Here is an 18,240-nt window from a genome sequence, read left to right as displayed (position 1 = left end):
GTTGACAGGTTCTTGATTAATTAGGGCACGATGGGATACAGGGAGAAAGCAAGAGATTGGGGCTAAGAGGGAAATGGATTAGCCATGATGAAACGGCAGAGTAGACTAGATGGGTCAAATGGCCTAATTCTGCTCCTGTATCTTCATCTGTTGATAGAGAGGGTGCAGAAGGGGTTTACCAGGATACTGCTTGGATTAGAGGGCTTGTGCTCTACTGAGAGGTTGGACAAACGCAATGTTTTCTCTGGAGCGGCAGAGGCTGAGGTTTGATCTGATAACGGTTTATAAGATTATGAGAGGCACAGACAGACAGACAGTATCTTTTCCCAAGGGTTGAAATGTCTTATACCAAAGGGCATGGATTTAAGGTGAGAGGGGATAAGTTCAAAAGAGAAGTGTTCCCACCCCACCCCACAGAGAGTGGTGGGTGCTTGGAATGGACCTGCATGGTGTAAGAGGCAGATATGTTACGGATTTTTAAGAGACATTAAGATCAGCACATGAATGTGAGGGAAATGGAAGAATACGGACATTGATTAGGCAGAAAGGATTAGTTTAGCTGGCCAGCTGATTACTAATTGGCTTGGCACAACATTATGAGACAAAGGGTCAGTTCTTGTGCTGTACTATATTCCAAATCCCAACAATTCATTATATTTATATTGATTAAAAGTCTCATTTCCCCTGTGGTTCTTCCCCAGTGTTCATCACTGATCATTATAATCCAAAAATAATGTTTTACTCTAACATATCTATTCTGCAGGTCTGGAGTGCAAGGTATTGTATCAGTTGACATTCTGTTATCACCAATGTCACCCCTGGTGGCACTCTCTTCCTGAAAGATCTTCCACTCTACTGTTGCTCTGCCCAGTTTACTGCAAGCTGCTCAATTGCTGTTCCTTTTCACGCCTCGTGGCACACAGGGCAGCATTTTTTGCCGTTTCCATAGCATTTGTCTGTTATTTCGTCACTCAACCCAGCACAGATGGAAAGCATGCAAGGAAACGGCTGGATTTGAACCCCTGACCACTTGCCTCGGAGTCTGATGCTGATGCCACTATACCACCAGCATGGGTGGCTATGGTGTTAAATCTAGTAGTATTAATGCTTAGGCACGTCTGCTAGGTTTTGAAGAAAGCAGTGTGGAATTCACCAAGTTTAATTTATAAAATAACACTAACCGTATTTTAGTACTGATGGGCTGGGACACTCAGAGGCATTTCGTGCAGCATAAAGAGACGACACAGTGATGCAGTTAAATGTCACAACTGTCCCACTGCTTTCCTTCAGGCATGAATGTCTAGATTTTAATCAAGTGTTGAAAGGGAGCATGTCATTTTGAAGCATGTTGCTTTTTTTTAAAGAAAGTAAACTGTGCTTACACTGACCTGTGAGACTGCGTGCTGAAGCTCTGCTATCTGTCTCAGGGTTTCCTCCTTCACTGTATAAAGCAGAAACAATTATTCTGTTTAACACCTGATAATGCCAAACAGCAAATAACCTATCCTCATTCCTAGAAATATTTTCCCTCAGCTTGCTACTTTGTAAGAATCCACTCAACACAAACGACCTTAAATCATTATGAACAACACACACAAGCTGCTAGAGGCACACAACAGGCCAGGCAGCATCTATGGAAATGAATTAACTGTTGAGGTTTCAGGCTGAGACCTTTCTTCAGGACTGTGTTTAAGACCTTTATCGTTATTCCATTTTAAATCCAGATTTGATGTGCAACTACTCTGGATGTTTAAATTCAATTTTTATTCTTGTTGTGGTTGCATGGGAAGGCTAAAATAAACATTGCATTACAAATACACATTATCTGTTTTCATGAAGGTCTTGAGAATCAAAAATTGGCAGATGGTGGGAAAATATTGGAAATACTCAGGCAGCATTTGCTGACGGAGAGAGGTTAGTATTTTATTTAGAGATACACCATGGGTACATGTTCTTCTGGCTCAACAAGGTGGCACTGCCTAATTACCCCCATATGACCAATATACCTATTAGCCTGCACACACAAAGTACACTGCAGATGCTGTGGACAAATCAACATGTACAAACAAGCTGGATGAACTCAGCAGGTCGGGCAGCATCCGTTGAAACGAGCAGTCAACGTTTCGGGCCGAGACACTTCGTCAGGACTGAAGAAGGAGGGGACAGGGGCCCTATAAAGAAGGTGGGGGAGGGTGGAAGGGACCTACTAACCTGTATGTCTTTGGAATGTGGGAGGAAAACGGAGTAGCTGGCAGAAACCCATGTGGTTACAGACAGTGGTGGAGTTAAACCCGAGTGCCCAGAGCTAGGGTGCCTCGGACTTTTTACATAGTACTATATTTATCAATGTGGAGGGGAGACCGAGTTTCTAACTCCAGCGGGATATTGAGAATGGCAAGAGTTGAGTACCATGGGCAGAGTGTAGGACAGGTGGCAGAGAAGAAGTGCTGGGGTGGGGTATAGTCTGGGTGCAGACACACTCAGCCCTGAGACACCAGACAAGATCATGATTCCAAGCAATTGGTTTATTGATCATCTCAGAATGTTTCCCAGGTGCTTCCCGCTTCCTCCTCTCTTAGAAACATAGAAAATAGGTGCAGGAATAGGCCATTCGGCCCTTCGAGCCTGCACCGCCATTCAGTATGGTCATGGCTGATCATCCAACTCAGAACCCTGTACCTGCTTTCTCTCCATACCCCCTGATCACTTTAGCCACAAGGGCCATATCTAACTTCCTCTTAAATATAGCCAATGAACCGGCCTCAACTGTTTCCTGTGGCAGAGAATTCCACAGATTCACCACTCTCTGTGTGAAGAAGTTTTTCCTCATCTCGGTTCTAAAAGGCTTCCCTTTTATCCTTAAACTGTGACCCCTCGTTCTGGACTTCCCCTACATCGGAAACAATCTTCCTGCATCTAGCCTGTCCAATCCCTTTAGATTTTTATTCGTTTCAATAAGATCCCCCCTCAATCTTCTAAATTCTTCTCTCTCCCTTCTCCCAACCATGATTCTCCTCTTCCTGGCCCCCTTCCCACTCTCAATCCACAATAGAGACCCATATCATAATCACTTAAATGTCATGAAATCTGTTGTTTTTTGTTGCAGTAGCACAGCGCAATACGTAAAATTACTACAGTTCTGTGCAAAAGTCTTAGGCTCCCTAGCTATATATATGTGCCTAAGACTTTTGCATAGTATTGTACAATGAAACTTCAGTATTCAATATGGAAAAGGATCTTAGTGATTGTAGTGATGACTTGCAGCAGACTGAAGAGCTTGAGCATGTAGATATTAAGGAAGAGGATGTGCTGGAGCTTTTGGAAAACATCAAGTTGGATATGTCACCGGGACCTGACAAAATGTACACCAGGCTACTGTGGGAGGCGAGGGAGGAGACTGCTGAGCTTCTGGCGATGATCTTTGCATCATCAATGGGGACGGGAGAGGTTCTGGAGGACTGGAGGGTTGCGGATGTTGTTCCTTTATTCAAGAAAGGGAGTAGAGATAGCCCAGGAAATTATAGACCAGTGAGTCTGACCTCAGTGGTTGGTAAGTTGATGGAGAGGATCACGAGAGGCAGGATTTATGAACATTTGGAGAGGCATAATATGATTAGTAGTAGTCAGCATGACTTTGTCAAAGTCAGGTCGTGCCTTACGAGCCTGAATGAATTTTTTGAGGATGTGACTAAACACATTGATGAAGGAAGAGCAGTAGATGTAGTGCATATGGATTTCAGCAAGGCATTTGATAAGGTAACCCATGCAAGGCTTATTGAGAAAGTAAGGAGGCATGGGATCCAAGGAGACATTGCTTTGTGGATCCAGAACTGGCTTGCCCATAGAAGGCAAAGAGTGGTTGTAGACAGGTCATATTCTGAATGGAAGCTGGTGACCAGTGGTGTGCCTCAGGGATCTGTTCTGGGACCCCTACTCTTTGTGATTTTTATAAATGACCTGGATGAGAAAGTGGAGGAATAGGTTAGTAAGTTTGCTGATGACACAAAAGTTGGCTGTGTTGTGGATAGTGTAGAGGGCTGTCAGAGGTTACAGCGGGACATTGATAGGATGCAAAACTGGACTGAGAAATGGCAGATGGAGTTCAACCCAGGTAAGTGTAAAGTGGTTCATTTTGGTAGGTCAAATAAGATGGCAGAATTTAGTATTAATGGTAAGAGTCTGGGCAGTGTGGAGGATCAGAGGGATCTTGGGGTCCAAGTCCATAGGATGCTCCAAGCAGCTGCACAGGTTGACTCTGTGGTTTAGAAAGCATATGGTGTATTGGCCTTCATCAATCGTGGAATTGAATTTAGGAGCCGAGAGGTAATGTTGCAGCTATATAGGACCCTGGTCAGACCCCACTTGGATTATTGTGCTCAGTTCTGGTCGCCTCACTACAGGAAGAATATGGAAGCCATAGAAAGGGTGTACAGGAGATTTACAAGGATGTTGCCTGGACTGGGGAGCATGCCTTATGAGAATAGGTTGAGTGAACTGGGCCTTTTCTCCTTGGAGCGAAGGAGGATGAGAGGTGACCTGATAGAGGTGTACAAGATGATGAGAGGCATTGATCATGTGGATAGTTAGAGGCATTTTCCCCAGTGAAAAAGCCTCTTTGACTTTCTACCATCAGGTAGCAGACTCTGATGCATAAAAACAAGAACGGTCAGGATGAGAAACAGTTTCTTCCCCCAGGCCATTAGGTTTCTGAACTGCCTACTGCATCGTATTCAAAGTGTCACTGGTTAATCTGTTCCGTTCCTTACAATATTTAATTCACGCACTTTAGTTTGATATTTATGTGAGATCCTTCTATAGATTTTATCCTTACCTTTATAAGTTATTGTGTGTTACGTGTACTACTGCGCTTTACACCCCGGTTCAGAGAAACACGTCTCATTTCTATATACATAATATGGTTATATACATTATATACATCTAGATAGTTAAGTGACAACAACCTTGACATAATAGTTTTTTCTATGTATTGCACTGTACTGTTGCTGCAGTACAACAAATTTCACAATATATGTCTGTGATAATAAACCTGATTCTGATCTTTTAAGCATCTTCGTTTGAAAGTAAAAATAATCCAATATACCTTCCCAGTATTTCCATCCCTTGCAATAGGAAAATATTTCTGTCTTAGACACCACATGAACAACTTAATGCAAGAGTAATAGAAAGCACAGATGCCTGGCTTTGTAATACAGACCTACCCAGAGCCACATCCAAATTTGTATCATAACCTTCTAGCGCCTTCTCCTTCACGAACTGACTTAGGTGCACCTTGTAGTGCACATCTTTTGGCAGCATGTTACGTGTCTGATCTGGAGCGGCCTCCAACTGCCCACGCTGCGTGTAAGCTGATTCTGAAAGAATCTTCTTGAAGTCAGAAACTCTTCCATTGTCCAAAGCAGTCTGTTGGGATGAAGTCCAGCTGACGCCTAGCGATTTCAGGAAGTTGCAGGCTGCAGCATTTTGCCGAAGATTTGGCACTGTGTGCACGACATAACTGAAGCCAAAAAGTAAAACTCAGACCAGTAAGTTGTTCGTAAGTGTACAGCGAATGCAAGGGCATTGACTCCAATTCATTGAACTGATTTTCTTAAAGGAAAAGACTCATATAGTTAGCTCAAGTAAAACTTACCCTTGTTGCCTTAACACTTCAGCTAAATGGTCTGCCAGGAGGATAGCTCGCAAGTGATTAATTGTCAGCGATTCAGGGCCCTTACTGGCCTGCAAAGGTGCGCAGTTCAGAATCACACATTTCTTCTTTGGCAGTACGTTCTTCAGAGGCCTCGTGTAGAGCGGAAGATTGTTCAGAACCTGCTTAAAAAGGGCAGGATGGTCCAAGTGAATTACAGCCCCAGCTCCTGTCTGTGCACAGCTGTGTATGTACAGGCGATGACCATACTCCGACAGTAGTCTTTCTATGACATCTTCAGGAACCTAAGAGAATTTAAAAACATCGGTTGTTTACAATTTTATTTTGTACGTGTAAGGGATTATTCATTTATTTTTTACTCCGAGATACAGCAAGGTAACAGGCCCTTTGGGCTCAGTTGAGCCCATGCCACCTAATTACACCCATGTGTCCAATTAACCTACTAACCCGTACATATTTGGAATGTAGGAGGAAACTTTTAGCACCCAGAGGAAACCCATGTGGTCACTGAAAGAACGTACAAACTCCTTAAAGATAGTGACAAAATTGAATGTGGTCGCTGGCTGTCTGTCGGATCCAGCAGCAGACCTTTGCGGGAGAGCTTTTAAAGTGGAAAAGCTATTCCAATGTGGCAATTCCACTCTCTTGGCCTTGGAAGTCTGGGTCCAGCGGTACAATAGTCGTCATGAACTGGGGCCTTCTTTGGTTGCAGCAGGTGACCATGATTTGCTGCATCACTGTCTGGTATGGCAGTGGGCTACTGCACAGGACCAAAAGAAGTTGCAGAGAGTTGTAAATTTACTCGGTTCTATCTTGGGACTGGCCTACAAAGTACCCAGGACAACTTCAAGGAGCAGTGTCTCAGAAAGGCAGCGTCCATTATTAAGGACCTCCAGCACCCAGGGCATGCCCTTTTCTCACTGTTACCATCAGGAAGGAGGTACAGAAGCCTGAAGGCACACACTCAGCGATTCAAGAACAGCTTCTTCCCATCTGCCATCTGATTCCTAAATGGACGTTGAACCCTTGAACACTAACTCACTTTTTAAATACATATTATTTTCTGTTTTTTGCATGATTTTTAATCCATTCAATATAAGTACACTATATTTATTTATTATTATTTTATTTTGTTTTTTTTCTTCTATATTACGTATTGCTTTGAACTGCTGCTGCTAAGTTAACAAATTTAAGACATTTGCTGGTGATAATAAACCTGATTCTGATTCCTTCTGCGCCTTGTCATGTCCCTTGGCCTTCACAAAGCCAAGTGGTGTACCAACAAGGTATAGCCGCTGTTACGTAACCTCGTAACCAGGTAACTTACCAGCAAAGATAGCGGGATCAGCTGAGTCGGATGCTACTATTTTCAAACGTTTTATTCAAAAAGGGGCACAAACGTATGGTTAATACAAAACATTCAGATCATATACATCGTCAAAACTCAATCTAAAACACCGGTGTAATAATAATCAATCAGAAATAAGCTCTATAGTTGTCTAGGGGATAATACTGAGTCCAATTGAAATATAAAGAGTCACTCAGAAGTCTGCAGGCTTTTCCCTTTTGGGAACCGCTGGGGTTTCACGTTGTGGAGAGAGAGAGATGGTCGAGAAAGGATAAACACTTGCCCGTTGTCTTTACAGAGCAAATCCTTGGAATCAGGGGAGCAGGCTTCCCCGTTGTTAGTTAAAAGCGGTCTTCCGATGGTTCCAACCACAGATTCAAAAGTCGGAATCTAACGCACGTGGCTTCCTTCAAAATGGCTTCCCGCTCCCACGGGAATCGGTATCGTGCTTCCTTGGTGTCTCCTTGGTGCGTCTGAGGGTTGTCCACCCCTCAGACCCTCCTTTATACTTCTTCACGGGATCGCAGGTGTCAATCAGGTTGCAGGTGATGCAATCTCTCTCTCAACCAGCCCACTTTGCCCGAGGGCTTTTCACGTGGTCTCCATGAGACAATAGTCAATGTCGCCTTTATTCTGCTTCTCGGGAGAACGTGGTCTTCCGCACGTCTCTCTCTCTCTCTCTCTCTCCCATTTCCTGTGTCTATTCAGCACGTCTCTCCCCCTCTTGGGTCAGTTGACCCCCCCTTGACTAGGGCTCTTGCGATTCTCACAAAGGAGGGGGCCGAGGTCATAACACCGCTGTCACATGCAAACAGCTATCTGGAGCCATAGATGAGAGCTGAGTGTCCTGTGAGGACCAAAGGTGAGAGAGCTGCCCCTAAATGGACATAACAAGCCCCTTCACCAGAGGTGTTACCCCTCCCTGGATACCCCACACACCCCTGCCATAATAGTGTTACACTAACCACTATACTACCATGTCACCTCAAAATGCACACCCATGCTGCCGAAACCCAAGATTGAACTAGGAACCTTTAGATCTTCAGTCTAATGTCCCACCAACTGAGCTATTTCAGCTGATTATTAATTTTTAAAACAAAACTTCAATCGGTCTTCACAGCAAAAAAGGAAAGCTAAGTTTACAAGGACAATTCAGAACAGCGATTGTACCAAATGGAATATGTTTTTACACCTGAACCCAAATGTATGCACCACTTCTCATTTACTTTTCCCACCCCTCCACTTGTTTGGGAGCAGGTAATGTGCTTCAAACTAACCCTAAAACATGCTTGAGATTGCTATCAAAATTAAGGCTAATTTCAAAGGAGCAAATGTTTCAAAATAATCAGAAATCTCAAATACCAATGAGGTTGGAGTACAGGAAGGAGATAGAAAGCTTAGTGACATGGTGACATCACAATAATTTTTCCTCAGCAGAAGAGCTTGCCTTTGACTTCAGAAAGGGGGATGGGGCACATGCTCCCGTCTACACCAATGGTGTTGAGATTGAGAGGTTCAAGGTCCTTGGTGTGAACATCACCAATAGCTTTGCTGAGTCCAACTACTTTGATGTCACTACGAAGAAAGCTCACCGACATCTCTATTTCCTCAGGAGACTAAAAAAAATTCAGCATGTCCCCATCAACTCTTCCCAATTTTTAATCAATTCACATTAAGCATTCTGTCTGGATAAATAACAGCTTGGTATGGCAACTGCTATGCACAGTGACTGCTAGAAGCTGCAGAGTTTTGGACACAGCTCAGCACATCACAGGAACCAACCTTTTTTTTTGACTCTGTCTATTCTTCTTGCTGCCTCAGTAAAGCAGCCAGCATAATCAAAACCCCCTATCACCCCAGACATTCTCTCTTCTCCCCCTCACATCTGGCAGAAAATACAAAAACCTGAAAGCGTGTACCACCAGGCTCAAGGACAGCTTCTACCCCACTTATCAGACTCCTGAATGATGAGACGGACTCTTCACCTCACAATTTACCTTGTTATGATCTTGCACTTTATCGTGTCTCTGCACTGCATTTTTTTCAGTAGCTTTTACACTTTATTTTGCATCGTTGTTGTTTTACGTTAGTCCAGATCGATGCACTGTATACCGAACATTATGCAAGACAAGCTTTTCAACGTATCTTGATCCACACGACAATAATAAACCAGAGCTTCACCGTTTGGCGGATCTGGTAAGTCTACTTCACAGCACACATCAAATCGGTTTGACGGGTAGCCAGCAAACGAGACAGTCACCTAGTTTGAAGTAACCAGGAAAGATTTTGTCTGCACGGGCAGGGATTATGCAGGAAAATACCCCTCCCCGAATCACCATATATCCCAAAACCCCCAACGGAATCTCTGTTCCTCTCGAGACCCATGCCATATTCTCATATGGGACCCCCAGCACCCCCGCCTGGCCCCTGGCCTCCCGTGTCCCCCGATCTGATCGCCCACCTGACCCTGCGGATAGAGTTTGCGTAGGGCCCCTCGGGGGGCGATCCAGTCGCGGGACCTCAGGTTGCGCCCCTTGCTCTCCTTGAACCAGATGCAGCCGGCCTCTCCGCCGCCCAATGCCGCTTCCAGTGCCGCCGCGCAGCCAGCCAGGGTGAACTCCGGGTCGGCATCAGCACGGCGAAGATCGCCGCCGCTGCCACAGGCCTGCGCCATGATGGCGACCGGAGCAGATCGTTTCCGGGTCACCGTCGCACTGTCGGGTCCGTGGATTACCATGGCAACGTGAACGCTCGCTGAATGGAGGGCCGGTGTGGAAAACCGGCTCCTGTGAACATCCTGAAGGCTCTTCTAAAAGATCTCCGTCCCAAACACAATATACAATGGGTCTCGCTCATGAATCCAGCCCCGCGCCTCCATCCACAGAGAGATCCGTGGAATCTTTCCAAACAGGATTTGGAAATGTGGCTACTGATTGTAACTGATAATTGCTGGTTTTTTAATTGTCCCATGTGCCGAGGAACAGTGGATTTGCGTGCCATCCAGACAGATCTTTGTACAGTCGGGTGTACTGTTGAAAGTCTCCATCATGGTAGGGCAATTCGAAAGAAGAGAGTGGTGGACTCAGCCCAAGACATTGCAGGTATGTTCCTCCCCACCATCAGTAGCATCCGCAGGAGGTGCTGCCTCAAGAACATCCATCATCAAAGATTCCCAACATCTGGGCCATGCCATCTTCTCGCAGCGCCCATGGGATAGGAGGAGCAGAAAGCTGAAGTCAGGAACAGCCGCTTAGCATCAACCATCTGGTTCTTGATCCAACCAGCAAACCCTAATCACTACAGTAACACTATAACCACTTTACACTAAAATGGACTTTCCTGCTTTGTGTTCGTTCTTCTGTGTTATGTTAAATTTATGTTTTTCTTGTCTCTGATGCTTTGTGTCTGTGATACTGCTGCAAGTGTTTGCTGACAGCATGTGTACGTGACAATAAACTTAACTTTGAGTCTAAACATAAGTACATCATTCAAAATGAAAAAATAAATGCAGAATACATTATAGTTACAGAGAACGTGCCATGCAGGTTGACAACTAAGGTGCAAGGGTCATGATGAAATAGATTGTGAGATTCAAGAGTTCACCATTATTGTAAAAGAGGTCCTTTCAACTCTCAAAACAACAGGAGAGAAGCTGTTCTTGAGCCAGGTGGTAAATGCTTTCAAACTTATGTACTTTCTGCCCACATCACCATTATCATCCTCATCATGTGCCATGTTGTATGATGTGGGTGATCATGGTCTTTCTATCATTGCCTTTTTCTGGGTGGTGTCTTTACAGGATGGGTGAACCCCAGCCATTACCAATATTCTCCAGAGGTTGTCTGCCTGGCATCAGTGGTCACATAACCAGGACCTGTGATATGCAACGGCTGCTTCCATGGCTTCACATGACCCTGATCAGGTGGGGAGGGGAGGCAGTGGGCAAAGGGCTAAGTAGGTGCTACACCTTGTCCAAGGGTGACCTACAGGCTAGTGGAGGGAAGGAATGTCTTACACCTCCTTTGAAAGAGTCGTATCTCCACCCGGCACAAGCTTAAAGAAAGAGCAGCACGCTAGTGGTTAGCTTTGTGGGCCGGAGGGCCTGTATTGTGCTGTAGGTTTTTTTCTATAATATGTTTTAATGGCGTTGACAGAAGTGTGAAATGGGCAAGAAACCCAAAGGGGAATTCCCCGTTGTTTTTTGATGCAGGGTCAAGGGATGTTTTATCTCCTCTTGAGTCAGGGTTCAGGTTGTTGGGGGACATAGATGTTGTGCTGTTTCAGGGAGTATTGAAGACCAGACAGATCTTGGTGTACAAGTTCAAGGGTACCTGAAGGAGGCAGCATAACAGAGATACTGTACGCTGGTGAAGGAGGCAGAATGGATATTTGAATACACAAGATTCTGCGGATGCTGGAAAGCTTGAGCAACACAGACAAAATGCTGGAGGAACTCGGCAAATTAGGCAGCATCCATGGAAGGGATTAAATGGTTGACATTTTAGGCCAAGCACAGTCGGGGCCCTATCGTATTAGCCATTTCCGTACTGGGGAGAGATACTGGCTGACTACTCTATCTGAACTGAATTGACTTTATTTCTTACATTCTTCATATACATGAGAAGTAAAAATCTTTACGTTATGTCTACGTCTAAATGTGCAATTTATAGTAATGTATAATAAATACTATGTACAACAGGATAGTCCATATAACATAGAAATACAATTGTATCAGCTTGAATTAATCAGTCTGATGGCCTGGTGGAAGAAGCTGTCCTGGAGCCTGTCGGTCCTGGCTTTTATGCTGTGGTACCGTTTCCCAGATGGTAGCAGCTGGTACAGTTTGTGGTCGGGGTGACTTGGGTCTCCAATGATCCTTTGGGCCCTTTTTACACACCTGTCCTTGTAAATGTCGTGAATAGTGGGAAGATCACATCTACAGATGTGCTGGGCTGTCTGCACCACTCTCTGCAGGGTCCTGTGATTGAGGGAAATACAGTCCCCATACCAGGCAATGATGATGCAGTCAGTCAGGATGCTCTCAATTGTGCCCCTGTAGAAAGTTCTTTGGATTTGGGGGCCCAAACCAAACTTCCTCAACCATCTGAGGTGAAAGAGGCGCTGTTGTGCCTTGTTCACCACACAGCCGGTATGTACAGACCACGTGAGATGTGTATGCCGAGGAACTTAAAGCTTTTATCATCTATGCCTCTTATCATCTTATGCACCTCTATCAAGTCACCTCTCATCTTCCTTCACTCCAAAGGGAAACTCCATCATTGTGGACATAGTCCATTTATTTCTGTACTTCCGTCTTCACCTCTTTTCTTGCTGATCAGAGCAAAAGAAGGCTTCCCTGATCTTCCACACATCTAACCTTTTGGTTCAGTGGATCATTTTTCTCAATTTTTGATAGCTCCAATAAGATTTCAGTACCAGATATACATTTCCTTCCCTTCCCAGTTGCTTTTCAGTTGCTTTCTTTACAAAACCCGGTCTGCTCTCATGTCCTCAGCTATTACCCCCACCATCAAGTTAACAAATTTCACGACACGTGCTGGTGATAATAAACCTGATTCTGACCTAGCAATTTTCCATGAAATGCTTTCCTTCCTACCACTAAGGGACACAAACAGTTCTTTCCAAGTAAGACAGTGATTCACTTGTGTCTCTTCCTATCCAGTGTAGCGGTTAGCAAAATGCTTTATAGTGCCAAATGTAAGAGTAGGGTTCAATTCCTGTCACTGTCCGTAAGCAGTTTGTATGAGTGCGGGATTCCTCAGGTTGCTCTGGTTTCCTTCTACATTCTAAAGACATACAGTTAAGGTCAGTGAGTTGTGAGCATGCTATTTTGATGCTGTGGTGGTGACACTTGTGGACTGCCTAGCACAATTCTCGCCGATTTGATTTGATGCAAAACAACTCATTTCATTCTGTTTTGACATACATGCAACAAATAAAGTTAATCTAAATCAATCAGTATTCACAATGTGATCTCCTTTATGTCAGAGAAACCTAACGGAGATTGGGTGATAGCTCAGGAGTGATCTAAAGCTTTGGGTTGCTTGCCACTTTAATTCACCATGCTACATCCAATCTGAACTTTCTGACTGTGACCTCTTGCATTGTTACAATGAGGCCTAATACAAGCTCAAGGATGAGTGCCTCATCTTTCAACTAGGCATGCTTTAACCTACAGCCCTCAATATTGAATATTTTCCAACTTCAGATCATTCACCTTTCTGTTTGTATCAGAACTGGCCATTTTTCCTGTCACCCGTCCTCTTTTTCTTTCATTTGTTTATTCTGCCCTCCACTTGTTTGGGTGCCAACAACTTTTGTGAAGTTTGTCACTATCAGCAATCAGCAGTGGGAAGGGTGAGCAGTCTCAAGCTCCTGAGCGTCAACATCTCTGAGGATCTATTCTGGGTCCAACATATTGCCGCAGTTACAAAGAAGGCACAACAGCGGCTATGTTTCATTAGGAGTTTGAGTGTACTTCATACATCACTGAAGACACTCACAAATTTCTAAAGGTGTCCTGTGGAGAGCATTCTAACATCACCGTCTTGTATGGTCGGGCCACCACACAGGACTGGAAAAAGCTGCAGTCAGCTCCATTATGGGCACTACCCTCTCAGGCACTGAGGCCACCTTCAAAAAGTGATGTGTCAGGAAGCTGGCATCTATCATTAAGGATCCCCAATCACCTGAGACATGCCCTCTTCTCAGGGAGGAGGTACAGGAGCTTGAAGACACACACTCAATGTTTCAGGAACAGTTCTTCCCCTCTGCCATCAGATTTCTGAATGGACATTGAGCCCATGAACACTACCTCTTTTTTTTTTGCTCTCTTTTTGCACTAAAGTTCAAAGTAAATTTACAATCAAAGTACATATATGTCACCATATACAACCATGAGATTCATTTTCTTGTGGGCATACTCAATAAATCTATAGAATAATAACCATAATAGAATCATTGAAAGACTGCACCAACTTGAGTGATCACCCAGTGTGCAAAAGTATGTAACTACTTACTTAATTTAAGTTTTATACATATATTCATTATTGTAATTTATCATTCTTTTTATTATTATGTACTGCATTGTACTGGTGCTGTAAAACAGCAAATTTCATGCCATTAGCCAGTGATACTAAGCCAGTCACATGCACTGAGGTACACTGGATCATCACTGCCATTAGCCAGTAATACTTATTCTGATTTTGACCATCTCTGATAAAGCAGCCCACTTGATTAGCCCCATCAACTATCCTAAATATTTTTTTCTTAACTGCGGGTGCACAATGGTTTGAGTGTGTACCATCTATCAAATGTGCTGCAGCTAGTTGTTCAAGCTGCGTCAATAGTATCTCCCCAACAAGGGGCCTGGAATGTCATCGTGGAGATTTGTACTCAGGCCTCTAGAGCAGGGATTTCCAACCTTGGGTCCACAGACCCCTTGTTTAATGGTAGCAGAACACGGCATAAAAAGGGTTGGAAACCCCTGCTTCAGAGGGAAATACTGGAATCTGTTTCTAATTCAATATCGGAATTGGAATTGTTTTATTATTGTCACATACACTGAGATACAGTGGAAAGCTTGTTTTGCATACTGTTCATACAGATCAAATCATAAACACAAGAGGTTCTGCAGATGCTGGAAATCCAGAGTAACACACACAGAATGCTGGAGGAACTCAGCAGGTCATACAGCATCTTGGAGAGGAATAAACAGTTGATATTTTAGGCCAAGACCCTTCATCAGGACTGGAAAGGAAAGGGGAAGAAGCCAGAACAAGGTTGGAGGAGGGGTAGGAGTACAAGCTGGAAGGTGATAGGTGGAAAAGGGAAAGGGCTGAACAAGAAGGAATCTGATAGGGTAATAGAGGTGACCTGATAGGGTCTGATCTCACACCGTGCACTGAGGTAGTACAAAGTAAAACAACAACAGAATGTAGAATAAAGTAGAACAGCTAAAGAGAAAAATGTAGTGCAGGTACACAGTAAAGTGCAAGATGATAGTGAATAGATAGAGGTCAGGAGTGTCTCTACTAGGGAACCATTCAATACTCTTATAACAGCAGTGTGGAAGCTGTATTTGAGCCTGGTGGTATGTGGTTTCAGGTTTAAGGTATGTATATGATATACAACGTTGAGATTCATCTTCATGCAGCCAGCCACAAAACAAAGAAACACAATAAAAACCAAGCCAAGGCTGTCAAATATTCAATGTGCGAAAAAAAGGACAAATCATACAAACAATAAAAAAGTAAACAGACATAACATCGAGTATGAACTGCAGAGTCCCTGAAAGCAAGTCTGCAGCCATGGAGCCAGATCAGTCTGAGGTGAGTGAAGCTTCACCAAGTAGTGAGCTCAACCCTGGTTCGTCCTTTGCCCTTGGACTTGATGCCTAATCTATTTTAATCTGGCTCAGTGCTTAAATAGCTAAACATCGTTTTTTTACTCTCAGGCCGTGGACCCGCTGCTTCATTTTAGTCCGAAGTTTCAATACAACCCCAAGTCTGCTCCAGCAATGGCTCTACCTGAATTCTTGAGAATCCAATTTGACAAATCCTTCACAATACTGCAAAAACACCAGATCGTACAGACAGTTCAAGAGCACAGTTCTCAAAGGGAAATTGTAGGCTGCTAATTACATTGATTATAGTCCAGAAAAAGTATATTTAGTAGAATAGTTAGTAGTTTTGTTAGCTGCCCGCAAAGCATCACCGTATCTCACCAGCTCCATCTTGCTACCTTCTGCCCGATTGAAAGGGAGGAATAAAGACGGATTCAGGGTGGATGATGTCTTTGATTATGCTGGCTGCTTCAAGATCAATTTTTAACCACCAAACCATTGCTGGCATTTTTCTATTGATATCCAGTTGTGAATTCATTCTACACTACTACTCAATAACACTGAACTAGGAAATACTGCTGGAAATCCTAGCCCTGAGTCCCTTGGATAAATCAACTCAAGTAAACTTAGGGTGAGGGTACAAAACAAGCATCTTTGGAATGGACAGCTCTTGTTCCTGTGTAACTGTAGATTTTCCAGCTTTCTATTAAAATCATATGCTTTTACTACGTCTGTGGAAAACTAGTCTGACTATGTTGTGACTTTGTGATAGAGTGCTCTGTAATTACCCATTGCCTGCTTTTGCCTGAGTTTTTTAACCTAGATTAAAATGCACTATTTTGGGCGCAGATTCAGTAGTAACTTTCAAAGGACAATTGGACACGCACTAGAAAGCTCAATATTTATCTGGCTTTTTAGAAAGAACGGTAGACAAGAATTAAATGAGCTCTTTCAAAAGAGTTGACATGTGCAGATGAACTAAATGAACTTTGATATGAATCTCAGAGAAATGACTAATGGGATCAAATATCCAGGATGAAGTTAATCAAGATTAAGATTAGCTTTATTTGTCACATATACAAGAGGGTGTGTGTGCAAGAGGGAAGGAAAGAAAAGTAAATTAGTATTTAACAGACCTGGGTCTGAAAGGGGAAAAATTTGAAGAGAGCTCCATTGCAGTAGTGTTCCCAGACAGACAGAGCTAAACGTAAAATAGAACCAAAAATGAACAAGTATGGTGCTTGACATATGGGTGGAGCTATTTGACAATTTAGAATGCATGTGTTCAAGGCTAAGAGACCAAAATTAGGGTGGTAAATAGTTTAAGTTCTGATTGTTATCAGTGACTGTCAGGTTGATTCTTCCTGTATAACCTGTACAATTGTGTAACCTTGCATTGTGCAATCCACTTGACCTAACTTATTATACTACCCCTGAAACTAGGATGACAGGAAGACATTATTTTGAGAACCATGTCTTAGATTCAGTACATTCTGGAGTACCTTTGTATGTTAATCTTGTTTTAAATGAGATTCCATTTCTGATGTCTTTCAGAACTGGTTAAACTAGTCCTTGCAAGTGATATTTGTAATTTTCTGCTTATTTTATCCGTATCTACATCCAATATCTGTTAGTAGTCATGGCTTAAAATATTTGCATCTGAGGTATTTCAATTTTCTTTGAACACCTTACAAAAAACCATGAAAATCCAAATAAAATTCATACAACCTCCACTACTCTATATTGACTATTTTCTTCACTTCCTTGTAAAAATCATTAAAGTTAATAAGACATGACTGCCCTAGACAAAGCCATGCTGATTGTCCCTAATTAGGCCATGATTTTCTAAATGCTCATAAGTTCTAACCCTTCTTTATTTTATGATCTGAGCATTTAGCAAATTAACTCAAAGCTCTACATAAAGTGTACTTTTTAGATTGACTGAGTCCTTCTCAAAGCGATCTTCCTTGGATGGTCATACTTTCATTCCCTCTCTTCTAAAAGGAATTCTCTAGATAATAGATTTTCTCTGACAATTAAACAATTGCTTTGATATTTTTGGATCGAATGCTAGTTCTATGGCAAGGTGTAGCACCTTCTTAGACTTCTTCACCCCCCCCAACCCGGTCAGGGTCACATGAAGCCATGGGATCAGGTGGTGGATGGTCGTATGAGCAGCAGGTGCATATCACAAGTCCTGGTTATGTGACCACTGACGCCAAGCAGACAATCTCTGAAGAGTATTGATAATGGCTTGGATCACCCTTCTTGTAAAGACACTGTCCAGACAAGGCAATGGCAAGCCACTTCTGTGGAAAATTTGCCAAGACCAATCATGGTCATGGAAAGATTTGCCTACATCATATGACATGGCACATAAACGAATCTTCCTTTTCAGGTGGATGCAAAATAAAAGCAGAGGAATTCTTTATTTATCTACTAGTCAGCATTAGAAAAAAATGATCATAATGCTGCTCATGGGAGCTTTCTGTGCAATATAACAGTGAGTGGACTTCAAAAAATATTTCATTGCCTGTGGCATAGTTTGAGTCATTCTGGTGTGGTGCAAGTTGCTGTAGAAAGCCTTTTATTTTCCTCAGTTACAAAGTGTTTCTGGTTCATTAGGTCTTTTAAATTTAATTTGCTTTCTCTACAGATTTAATTAACCTGCACCTTTCAACTTCTGTTACTTCAACATTTAAAAAGAATGGCACTCGGTGAGTTTGACATTACTTGTGCAGGCGTTTTTGGAAATTGTCAAGACAGATTCTTGGCAGTCATCACCTTCCAAGAATGGTTTAGTGTAGCAAAAAGCAAAAGGGTTACTTGTCAAATGACACTGACATTGTTGACCTACCA

At 43.1% G+C, this 18,240-nt stretch overlaps 1 protein-coding gene across 2 annotated transcripts in view; it reads right to left on the bottom strand.

Moving 5' to 3' along the window:
- The window catches only part of dalrd3 (DALR anticodon binding domain containing 3), a 29,132-nt gene extending 19,403 nt beyond the window's left edge, over positions 1-9,729 (bottom strand). For both annotated transcript variants that reach the window (XR_012102117.1, XM_073072041.1), the window contains exons 1-4: positions 9,478-9,729; positions 5,651-5,952; positions 5,220-5,515; positions 1,389-1,441 (exon numbers count right to left, since the gene is read on the bottom strand). Coding sequence is in view for 1 of the 2 variants with exons in the window: in XM_073072041.1 (XP_072928142.1) it covers positions 1,389-1,441; positions 5,220-5,515; positions 5,651-5,952; positions 9,478-9,690 (864 nt within the window). In the remaining variant the exon portion in view is untranslated. The remainder of the gene's footprint in view (positions 1-1,388; positions 1,442-5,219; positions 5,516-5,650; positions 5,953-9,477) is intronic.
- Positions 9,730-18,240: the final 8,511 nt, after the last annotated feature.

This window comes from Hemitrygon akajei, chromosome 19 (genome assembly GCF_048418815.1).
Source record: "Hemitrygon akajei chromosome 19, sHemAka1.3, whole genome shotgun sequence".
Taxonomy (NCBI): domain Eukaryota; kingdom Metazoa; phylum Chordata; class Chondrichthyes; order Myliobatiformes; family Dasyatidae; genus Hemitrygon; species Hemitrygon akajei.
The sequence above is the reverse complement of the archived record's forward strand: the minus strand, read 5'-3'. Positions and strand labels throughout refer to the sequence as shown.